This window comes from Agelaius phoeniceus, chromosome 1 (genome assembly GCF_051311805.1).
Source record: "Agelaius phoeniceus isolate bAgePho1 chromosome 1, bAgePho1.hap1, whole genome shotgun sequence".
Taxonomy (NCBI): Eukaryota; Metazoa; Chordata; class Aves; order Passeriformes; family Icteridae; genus Agelaius; species Agelaius phoeniceus.
The window spans coordinates 3098869-3110871 of record NC_135265.1 but is presented as its reverse complement, the minus strand read 5'-3'; the positions used below and the strand labels follow the sequence as shown (position 1 = coordinate 3110871).

At 40.9% G+C, this 12003-nt stretch overlaps 1 protein-coding gene across 1 annotated transcript in view; it reads left to right on the top strand.

Moving 5' to 3' along the window:
- The window catches only part of VIPR1 (vasoactive intestinal peptide receptor 1), a 121473-nt gene that overhangs the window by 75183 nt on the left and 34287 nt on the right, over positions 1 to 12003 (top strand). Inside the window, exons 5-6 of the mRNA XM_077185988.1 lie at positions 4759 to 4859; positions 7128 to 7260. Coding sequence (XP_077042103.1) covers positions 4759 to 4859; positions 7128 to 7260 — 234 coding nt within the window. The remainder of the gene's footprint in view (positions 1 to 4758; positions 4860 to 7127; positions 7261 to 12003) is intronic.

Sequence of the window (12003 nt, the reverse complement as noted above, 5' to 3'; positions counted from 1 at the left end):
ACTTGAGGGTTGTGCTGAATAGAGCCTCAGTCTGCCTGCAGGTTCAGCCAGCACTTCACATCCTCAAGTGCCCTTCCCTCAGACTGAGCTGTGTGCCTGCAGAAACCACTGCTCCAGCTCTGCTGTGCAAGGACCCCCACCCAGAGCTCTGCTGGTGTCCTGTGGGAACCCAGGAAATCCCTCTGGCTACCCTGGAGGACTTGAGACCCTGCCCAGGGGGCTCAGAGACCCTGGCACAGAGCCCAGACCCCCCTGCCTTTGATTTAGCCCTTGGAAAAACAATTACCAACCTTATATGAAGAATTACAAGCCATGACAGTTTAAGTAGAATGATAGTGAATTTATCATGGAGTAAAAAAATAGATTTTTTGGGGGTTTTTAGAATGGGGGTTCAGGGGGCAAGATGGAGGAATCTGGGTGTGTCCAGCCTTTCTCCTTCTTCTTCTTGGCCTCCATCTTCTGCTGTGATGTTGGCACTTTTGGATTGGTTTGTGTGATGGTGTTCACAGGGGTCTCAGGCTGAGGGAAGAGACAAGGATTTGACTCCATGTTTCAGAAGGCTGATTTATTATTTTATGATATATATTACATTAAAACTATACTAAAAGAATAGAAGAAAAGATTTCTTCAGAAGGCTGGCTAAGAATAGAATAGGGAAGAATCATAACAAAGGTTTGTGGCTCAGTCTCTCTGTCTAAGCCAGCTGGGCTGTGATTGGCCATTAATTAGAAACCTCCAACATGGGCCAATCCCAGATGCCCCTGTTGCATTCCACAGCAGCAGATAACCATTGGTTACATTTTGTTCCTGAGGCCTCTCAGCTTCTCAGGAGGAAAAATCCTAAGGAAAGGATTTCTCATAAGAGATGTCTGCAACAGTTTAGAGTAGAAGCTCAGTGTCTAACATAGGTGATAGGTATTGAGAAGTAACTGTAAATATTGTACACGTAGTTTTTAATATAAAAAGATAACATCACCTCTGAGGTAGTCAGAGTGCCTCTGTCTGTCCTGCTAAGCAGACCTCAGCTGGACAGGAGAAAGAATTTTATAGATAAGGAACAATAAACAACCTTGAGACTGAGAAATTAAGAGCTCTGACTCCTTCTTTGACTTCTGGGCTGGGAAAAGAGACTTTCTAACACATCTCAGGGTCACTGTGAGCAGCTAGAGACCACAAGAGTGTTCCTGCTGCACAGGGGATTTGGGAATTCCTGGGACATGCTCCTGCCACCCTACAGCCTGCAGCATTGCCAGAGTGCTGTGTTACCAGGAGAACCTCTATTGTGTTCTTTTAATTCTTTCTTAATTATTTTCCTTTGAGTTCCACGTTTTTTTTCCTTGCTTTTTTTTCTTCCAATTTGTGTGAAAGGTGGCTGAGGAGGGGAAAACATGCAGTAGCAGCCTGTGAAGAAGAATAGATTTTTGTTTTCTTGTTATTGAATTGGCAGTGAGTTTGGGGAGCAAGAAATAAAGAGAGGAGAACAAAACCAGCAGGCTGTACAGGACATGAGGTCCAGGCAAGACTGATAAGCTTCCAGGAGTTAAAAACTTCATGAACTTTTGGTCTCAGGTCAGAAACAGCAAGAAAAAAAAATATGAAAAGTAAATAAGGGCAGTGTGTGAGGTTTTAGCTGTGAATTCTGGCAGTCCCTAAAGCAGCAGATGATGGAGGCACCAAAATGCTGCTCTTGGGGTCCATGCAGGGATGATGAGCCCTTCTCCAAACTGACCTTTAGCAAATGGGGAGCGGGGCTGTTATCCTGCTCCTCTGCCAGATGTGATGCTCTTCTCCCTGCTGTGTTTCCATCTGCTCAGAAGGGCCACCCCAGGGTTATTGGGGTTTTGTTTTGTTTTTTGCTTTGGTCAGGGTCGGGGTTAAATGTGTAGGGATGGTATTTTGGATTCAGATGTTTATTAGTTCTTGGTTATATTGTAGTATTATAAGTTGTGAGTTTTACAGTATTTCACTAATAAGTTACAAAACAGCTTTGTATTTATCTCTATAAGGTCTTTTAAGGAAAAACTATCTAATTAAGAAATTAAATTATCTTTATTTTTAACTTAATAACTACTTGTGTTCCTCAATGTGGATTTTTCTATCTAATTATAAAATACTACTTAAACTCATGAAGAAGAAATTGAAGATGAAGGATTAGCTACTGCTTTAAAACTTCTATCTTGCCTTATATATATTACTATATTCTAAAACTTTAAACTCTAAGTTTTCCCCTATGTGATGTCACACACTTCTATTTAAACCACACACTCATAATCTTTGTGTTATTAATCAATTTTGGAAGCTTTTTCTGTAGCTTCAGGTCAAATGCATTGTTCTCTTGAGGATCTGTGCCTTTCAACACAGAAAGTGAAATTCTCAGTATCCAGGGTTCCAGCACCAGGTCTCTGTAGGTTTTGCCTGAAAATGGCAAAATAAAGAAACACCTCCAGAGGTCAGTTCAGCCCACATTTCTCTCCAAAGAAATTTCTTTTCATTTACTCTCAAGAGAACCCCAATGACTTTGGGCTGGATGACATGAACCCCAAAACACTTGGCTCCTGAAAGACTTGATACCAGTATTTCTCTTTTTTTTTCTCCCAAAATTGTAAATGTTTCCCATTGTCAACCAAGGGACAAATGTTGAAGTTACTGAATAGAAACCAAGGAAAATAAATCTCAGTTAATCTCAATTTAGCACCTACCTCAAATAATTGTTATTATCACACTCCTGTTAAATTAAGCAGAAGCTTTTAGAAGTCAAAGAGACAATGATGAATTTGCCTGATTTCATTCTGTAAAACAGTCAGCCATCCTGGCATGCATTGCCTCCACTTATCTACATCCCTTTCTTTTCTAATAAGAATATTTTATAATCTGGACCCTGAGTGAAATTTCAACTCCATTTATGATCTTGGGTCAAATTCTCTGCTTGGATATCTCTGGAATAGGAACCAACTGTCATTAGCAAGTGCAGTGAAGAGTGAGAAGCCATTATGTGCAGTTTCCAGAGCAGAGATGACCCCACATCCTGCATTAAAGCTGCATGCAGAACCATCCCTCTCTGCACAAGAAGTATTCATCACTATAAAATATGGAGTGGAGAGCAGGCATTTGCTTGTTGAATCACACCAGGAACTTTCTGTGCATAACTTGCTCCTGGGAATGACTCTAAGAGGCAGAAGGGCTACTTTGCTAAATGAAGTGTGGGACAACCTCTTCCTCCTGCAGTCCCCTACCATGAGCTCCTTCGTTCTGCTGGCCAAGTCTTTCCTGGAACAGTTCTGCTCTGGTGCCATCAAAAATAGAGATAATAGAGAAAGATTAAACATGAGGGAGGTGGACTGCTTTAATTAGAAAAGTCAGAGCTGTCTCTGAGATCTTTGGAAAGAAGATTTTATCTTGTAGGTGCTGGTGGATGAGAGGCTGGACATGTGCTGACCATGTGCACCTGTAGCCCAGAAATCCAATTGTGTCCTGGGCTGATCCCACAGCCTGGGCAGCAGGGAAAGGGGGGATTCTACCCCTCTGCCCCCCTCAGGTGAGGCCCCACCTGCAGAGCTTTATCTGGGCAAGACCAGGCAGATAGATTGTCCTGAAAGCCTCGAATTATCTATTCAGAGTGACCCAAAGCTCTCAGTGATGTGGCTGGAAGGACACAGTGGTTCAACCACCTCTGAGATCTGTGGTCAAAGACAGGACCAGTGTTATCTCTCAGAAATCTCTTGTTTGTTTTAACACCTCTCCAAGCTGGCTTGTGCAAATGCTAAAGGATTGCAACTCATCCCAGCCTCGCTGCTTCTGTAAAGTACCCAATACTTGTCAAAGCCAGGGAAAATAGCACATAAAAATGTCAACTCTCAATGTTATGGAAGAGTATTTCTCCAAACAAGGTTGGGTTTAGATTTTCTGCCTAACCTGCTCTTTGTGGTTTTGGTTGTTTGGATTGTTTATAGAAGATGGTGACAAGGAGGGCAGAGGAGGGTCAATCAAGAGCTGGAAAAAAGAAAATTTTCCATAAACTGAGTTAGATTTTCATAAAAACTTTGAATATTTTTTTTAATTGATAAACGTCTAAATAATTTTACCTCTTGATTTTTTTTCTTTTTTTTAAAGCTGGAAATAAAAAACTATTGATTTAGAGTGTTGTTAGAGAGCTTGGGAGAGCTTATTTGCCCATTTTATTTAGACTGGGATTCCCTGTTGGATCCAAGCTCAAAGATTCCCTCTGTGTGCTGTTAAAGAGAAAAACCAGGATCCAATTCCCAACTTACCACACATTTCTGAGTTAACAGTGGAACGTTTTACTTGCCTAAACAACAGTGTAAATCCCACAAAAGCAAACCAATTTCCCAGACAGTTCTGCCCTCAGACCTCCTTAATAAAATTAATCTCACCACTCTCACTGCATCAGACCCAGTGTCATGCACTCTTTAGCTGAACATTGATCACTCCTGTTCCACGAGGTTTTAGGCTGGAGCAGGTGTCAAATCTGCCTCCTTCCAGCAGGAACCTTTCCCTTTTGTAACTTTAACCCAGGTTTGGAGTGGTCCAAGCCCTGCTGCAACCAGATGCGTTCTCCACGCTCACACCGGCGGTGTTTGAGTCACATTCATTACTGGATGGGATTTTAAAGGGTGAAGGAGTCAGAGGTGTTCTAAGAGAATGGAGCAGGATGATTTCCTTGTCCCAGACATCAGTGATGCTGTGTTTAGGATTTTCCTGGACCTCTTTGAAAGCTCTGTTTTCTTTCTTTCACACCAGCAAACGGCGTTCTACGGAACGGTCAAGACCGGCTACACCATCGGACACACCCTGTCCCTCATCGCCCTCACAGCTGCCATGATCATCCTGTGTCTCTTCAGGTAAGGCCACCAGCAGAAAAAAAATCAGGGAAAGGGCTCAAAGGCTGGTGATTTACAGGCTGTGTGGACAAAGGACACAAAATAAGGCTGTGTCACTGTAGGACATGAAATAAAACGACTCGCACGCTGGAACCTCCAAGGTAAAAAGAAGGGAAGTTTAATTTCTGACTCCAGCATTTATAGACTTGCAAAAGTGACAGTGGATTGGAAGAGGAAAGTGCCACCTCTCCAATGACACTGGGCAAACCAACAGTCCATCAAATTTCTCCTCCTCCAGAAAAGAATGCAAAACAATAATTATTTACAGAAAAGTGCATGAGAATCTTCATTACAAGAATGTAAATATCAGAAGACTTAGAAGAACAGGGTGACAGCTGTGCAGGTTTTAAGTGTTACAGGAAGGTGCCCAAGATTTCTGTCAATCTGTCTTGGATAGGGGTGGAAGATTCCTCCATCTTTCAGTGTCACTGTGTTTTGGTGTGTGATTTGTGACGTTCCTGTGGGAGTTGTAACCCAAATGCAGTTATTTGGGTGGATTCATCTCACCAAAGGCAGATTGTTCTATGATGGATCTCTTTTAGAGGGTTACAGTCCACGGAGTCCTATATATGGATACCAAGGAATTTCTGCCTTAAGTAGGTATTCACACTGGTATCCAAAATTGCATCCAAAAATATCCAGGATCACAAAATCCCAGAATGGTTTGGGGTGGAAGCAACCTTAATGATCATCTCATTCCATCCCCTGGGCAGGGACACCTTCCACTATCCCAGGTTGCTCCAAGCTCCATCCAACCTGACCTTGGACACTTCCAGGGATGGAGCATCCACAGTTTCTCTGGGCAGCCCGTTTCCTCCCAAAGTCTTTTCCAAAAACCCTTCCTGCTGTCACTCTATGGCAAGACAGAGACATCCAGGGCCATTTTAACTTGCTACTGTCCCTGAGATGTGCACAATTGTGGCAGATAGGATGCAGGGCCTGCAGGAGACCCAGGGCCTCATGGATGGATGGATGGGCACATAGTCTGGAGCTCACCAAGTGGCATTGGAATCCCAGACTGCAACAAATGGATTCATTCTTGCTCTCTATTTTTTGCAATAGAATCAGGTATCTAAATTTGGTTGCCTCCAATGAAGATGCCTGCATATATGCCATCTCCTATTATAAATTAATTTATGTAAAGAGAGATCAGCTAAAAGCTGGGCTGGAAGAACCCTTTGGATGAGGCTCCATCTCCTCATTTAAGACAGAGCACATTTTCTAGGGTATTTTACACCAAGGCTGGTGTCACCCTTCAGGAACTTATCACTTCTCTTCCCAAGTGCTCTCTCCACTCCCCTTACAATGGAGGAGTCAATCAGACACATGCCAACAACCTCCACAAGGCACAAAGAGCCAGCCAGGCCGGTGAAACCATTGAGGATCCTGTTTTTCCTTGGTGGGAAACAGCTTGGCTTGACTTGCCTTGGCCTGCAGGCACAGAGGACTCAGCTCAGCCCCATTATTTTGCCATCATCAGAGATTAGCAGCACAACCTCTGCCACTGCCCACTGGCTCATTAAGAGGTGCTAATTTCCTTGTGCTGCTGAGTGAGGTCTGGTGTGGTTCTGGTGTCTATACAAAGTACCCATTTCCAGACAATCAGGCCTTTCACTTTAGCTGGTGTAAATTCTCTTTTGAAAAAAAAAAAAAAATCCCACTTGATCAGAATTTGTCTTCAAAATATTAGCAGGCAAGGGATAGAAAAACTGTGGTGTAGTTCTCAGTATCGTTAACAACCAGTAATTTTTAAGTGAAAATATAGTTCATATTATTCCAGAAAGTCTGTAATATGTGTTAATTCTGGGAACAGATGCTAAGAATTTATTTGCCTGCTTGAAAAGACATTTCACTTTGAAAAGAATTATTGCAGCAGAAACATTCTGTAGAAAAAAAGCATTTAATATGAGCACAGTCTGCTCAGTCAAAAACATTTATTTTCCAGTGGAGAGCAGTGGGATGGACCTGTTTTCTGTCATGCTGTATTTTTTCCTGTTTTTCTGAGGATTGAAAAAGCAGCAGTACGGTTGCAGATACATGGATTGCCACATTCTGTGGAATTAAAGAGGCTTAAGTGGATTTGTGGTGATGTTCATCAGACCAGAGCCTGTCTCAGGGTTTCTAATGTTTAATTGGGACTCTATGTCATAGTAGAAGAAATGTGTAAATATAAAGAGAATGCTTTTGAGAAGATTTGCTATTCAGAAATGTTTCATTTCTTCCCCACAGAAAACTACACTGTACTCGAAATTACATTCACATGCACCTCTTCATGTCCTTCATCATGAGAGCCATCGCAGTCTTCATCAAGGATGTCATCCTGTTTGAAAGTGGGGAGTCTGAGCACTGCTTTGTGAGTTCAGTAAGTAGCCTTGCACTCAAAATTTCCACCCCATTTTGTTGCCCCTCTTAAGCAATGCACCAATAATCACCTTGCAAATGCATGTGAGGTGGAACTTTGGGAAGATTTCAAATCCTCTTCTCATTTGAAAGGAAAAAGAAATCCATGATTGCTGCCATTTGACTTGTATGGAGAAGGAATCAATTGATTATCCGAGTCCAAAATGTATATATTTATATTTTATGTCTGGTCCTTTCTGAAGCTGGACTTGATGGTCCTAGAGGTGTTTTTGAACCTTAAGGATTTCATCAGATCAAACCCACCATGAGGTTACACAGGATTTTGGGGCTCCTGTCAGTCCTGTGTCCATCTCCCTGCCACATGCTAGTTTCTTGGATACCCTGGTCAAAGGAGGTTTGTGTTTAGGGACTCAATAAAACCTTTTCCTTCCATGAGGATGGGAGTCAGATCCAAATTCACATAACTAATTTTAGTTATCTATGGGATAAGTACTTCCACATGAGCTGTGTGTGTTATGTGCACCCACAGACAGTGGGCTCTAATTAATCAGTTCCCTGGAGGCTGGAATGCTGTTCAGTCCTTTGGGAAAAGGCCCCTGCCTGTGGGTGATTCTCTGGGCTCCAGTGACCAGATCTCTGCAGGATTTCAGGCAGGAAATCTCTGTGCAGACACCATCATCATCATCATCCATTTTTCATCTGAATCAGTATCCCACGCTCACTGTCTGCAACTGTGAGATTTCCCTGCTGGGATGATAAATAAGGGGAATAAAGGAGTTAAGTTATTTTTTTGCCTTTCAAAGTCAGTGTTATCAGCTGGAGCAAACATTAAGGAGGGAGAAGGGCTGTTTATCTAAAGGCCACGCTGACGTAAGAGGACACCAGTCATGAATAAATTTAGGCAGGAAATGGAAATCACCAAAATGAAGAGATGTGATCAGAAGTTATCCAGGGGAAAAAAAAAAAAAAACAAAACAAAACAAAAAAAAAACCCCAGGAACCCTCCATAGTAAATTCAGAGCATTGGATGAGCTGCTTGCTGATACCTCTGGACCTGTTTCTCATGTCATACACCACCAGAAAAAAATACTCTCTTTTCTTCTCCATCCACCCAATTTCTTCCTTGCTTTCTGGCTTTCCTGTATCCTCACCCTGAGTCCTGTCCCTGCTGTTACAATGACCTTTCTGCTTGAGCATGCCTGAGTTGAAACTCAGAGCAGCCTCCTCTCAGCTTTTCCCGAGAACTGTGTGCAGCATGATTCCTTTCCCTGTCTGCTCCCTCCTCCCTGTGATCCTCTCTGGATTCTTGGAATGGGATTTTCTTCTGAAGGTCCATGAATGGGTAGAAAGACGTGGAAACTGGAATCAATTGCCACAGATTAATTGTCAATGCCAATTGGCAGAGCAGCCAAGCCAGGAGAGGCCACAGAATGGGAACCCACCTCTCATCCCTGTGGGAGTTTGCACTGGATTCTGCTGGATGCAGTGTTTGCTTCTCATCCATGCAGAAACATTTCTGGGTGTAAATACAGGATTTTCCTGCAGAATCCTGAATACCTGAACTTTCAGGTAGCCCCCATGGCTACAACATTTTTATGTTTCTCCCATCAGAAGATTTTTGAGTTAATTGCCAGCTCAGGGTGAATGGCTGGATGATGCATAATGATTATAAAATTATGTGGAACAAATCTGTCACCACCAGATTAGGCTGAGCATATCCCTTGCAGTCTAGAACCAGCATTTTGGACAATTTTTTTAGGTCACAGTCTAAAAACACTGACACAAAATGCCTCTCCTAACATTAATCAGATAGGAAAAATTTTTATAAAATCCATTGTGTTCCTGTGGGGTTGGTTGGGTTAGCTTGAGCTAAGTTTGTGCTTTGAACTTGCAGGATAAAGCTGGACTTGGGAGTCCTGGTGCTAATTCATATAGTCAGGATTTTATACACAATTCACTGAAGGTTGTGTGTGTAATGGATGTGGCCTTGAGCTCCTTCAGTCTGGGGAGAGATTTCAACAAACAATTTGCTGAATGCTCTCACTGCTACTCTGGTTTAGAACAAGGCAAACCCAAAGCAACAAAGGTGTTTCATTGGAAGAGAAACACCACACTCGGTTCCTTTAGGGAATGAAAGGGTAAAGACAGAACAGATTTAGGGCTATAAAATCCAAATGAATAGAAACCTCTGCCAGCATTTCTGATGTAGGCACCAAAGTCCTCAATTTGATATTACCTGCTGCAGTAAGAAGATTTTAAATTATGTGTTGTGCTCCAGCCACACAAAAATTAACCAACAAATGTGTCAATGCTTCAATCAAGTAGGAACTCCAACACAGGAAGACATACATGTAATTAAAAAACATTTTTAGTAGGCTTTTCTGCATTTTTCTTCATTTTACCTAGCTTAGGACACTTCAGGTGTGGTTTTAACTCTCCACCACTTTAAACTCAAAGAGAATTGGATTGCTACTGTGTTCAACACGAACAAACACCCCAAAAAATTGCTTTGTTGAGCATTTCCATGGGCCACAGTGCCTGAGAATGTGGCTGTAAGTATTTCAGGGCCAGTGCAGGCAAATTATAAAATATATGTGATGAGCCACAGTGCCTGAGAATGTGGCTGTAAGCATTACAGGGCCAGTGCAGCCAAATTATAAAATATATGTGATGAGCATCACTGAGTGATGGTGTGAGCCAGCAGTGGGTGATGTTTGCAGAGTGATGTGTAGCCCTTGGTCCTGCTTTATGGATAAACTCTCTCCTGGGGGAAAGAAAAGTCTTGCTGCTTGGGTGAAAAAATCAACCTGTTTTCAGTGGGCAGAAATCCTGAGCTGACAAGCAGGGCTTGTTTTTATGACTAAATGGAGCAGGTTTAAATGACCTTTAAACCCAGAACCTGCACAAGGCCCCTTGTCCCATACCAAGGAAACTCAGCACTGGTGGCTCTGTAAATGTCCCTCACTCCTTCTCCTCCTCCCAGGTGTCCCAGCCTGTTAGATTTGTGCCTAGGCACAGTGAAGGAAGGAATGAATACAGCCTCAAAGCCTGAAGAAGGAGCATCTTTGTGAGACACAAACCTACAGAATAAAAGCAGAGAATTGGCCTCATTTCCTCGTATTCCAAGAGTCAGCTCAAATAATAATACAAAAGATCCTTCAAGAGACATTCCAAATTCTACCAATTAAGCAGAAATCAGAAAAAAAGCATGAAAGGAAGGAGATTTTGACATGACATCAACACAAATAATAGCCATACCAATAAAATATGGCAAACAAAATACAAATCCCAAATATGTACCACTGACACACGACATAATTAAAGGCTTGAGAGAAACAATTAAAGAGAGCAGCTTAAGCTCTCCCTACTATTAAAAAACACTTTTTATTATTATTATATTAATAATATTATATATTAATATAGAATTATAAAATTCTATATTAATAATTATAATTATATAATATAATTATATTATATAATTATATAATTATATTATGTAATTATATAACTATATAATATTTAATATATAAATTATATTATTATATATATTTAATTATATATATTATATATATAATTACATATATATTATATATTTATATATATAATATATATAATTTTATATATTATATATATTTATATATATTATAAATTATATATAAATATATAATTATATAATATAATTATATAATTATATAATATTTTCTATTATTATGATCTAGTACCTTATGACTGCAAATATATTACCACCACAATCTTAACAGATTCACAATATATACTATAAGGAGTCAGATAAAGAACTCTCACCAAATTAACAGAGACTTGTGCTAAAGCTCATGGGGAATCCTTAGACTGACCTCTTCCAAAACTGGATTTTTGTGGGATTTTCCAGTAAGAAACAAAACTCTGCAGGGAATTTTCTAGAGGGGTGTGATGGCCATGCACAGACACCATGTTCTGCTCAAGGTACCATGAGGAGACCATACCCACTTCCTCCCTCTCTCTCACAAAGTACTTATGTAGCTTTTTAATTATAATTATGTGTAACTGAATCTTCCTATTGGCTTAAATGGATTAAAGCAGGCATCTGCTCGAGTGTGTTTGTCAGCTGGGGCTTTAAGCACTTGGATGTGGAGATGATGAGGCCCAGAGGGCTCTGTGGAACCACCCACCCTGAGTTCTTCAATAATTCTTCAATTCAGCTTCCTCAATATTGCTTTTGTCTCACTCAGGTTATGTTCTGTCTCACTAATTGGTCATTTCTGATGGAAAACTCACCACACGTGGCTTTTTTACATCTGCAGATTGTTCATTGTGTGTGAAAAATTTTTACAGTCTGGATTTGCCTTTATTTTTTTTTCTGGTTTGGTTTTTTGTGTTTTTGTTTTGTTTGCTTTGGTTTTGTTTTTGGTTATTTTTGTTTTGTGTTTTTTTTCCCTGCCAGACTCAAGAGACCTCCTTAGAAGTTTTAGTTTTTATCCCTGATTTCCTTAGGTTTAGTGCCCTTCCTTCTTGGCATTCCCACCATTTATCTTCCCTTTTCCTTCTCTCCCTGGGATGCACCCTGCAGAAAACAACAGTCAAAACAACAAATGTGGCAGAAGGATTGAACTGAACACTTCAATCGTTGTTTTATATAATTTTTTGTGGGTTTAGGGATAGGTTTTGATATAGTTTCATTACTGTCATATCTGGATGGCATAATAATGATGAACCACTTACATTTCCAGCCCTGCTGAAGACAAAG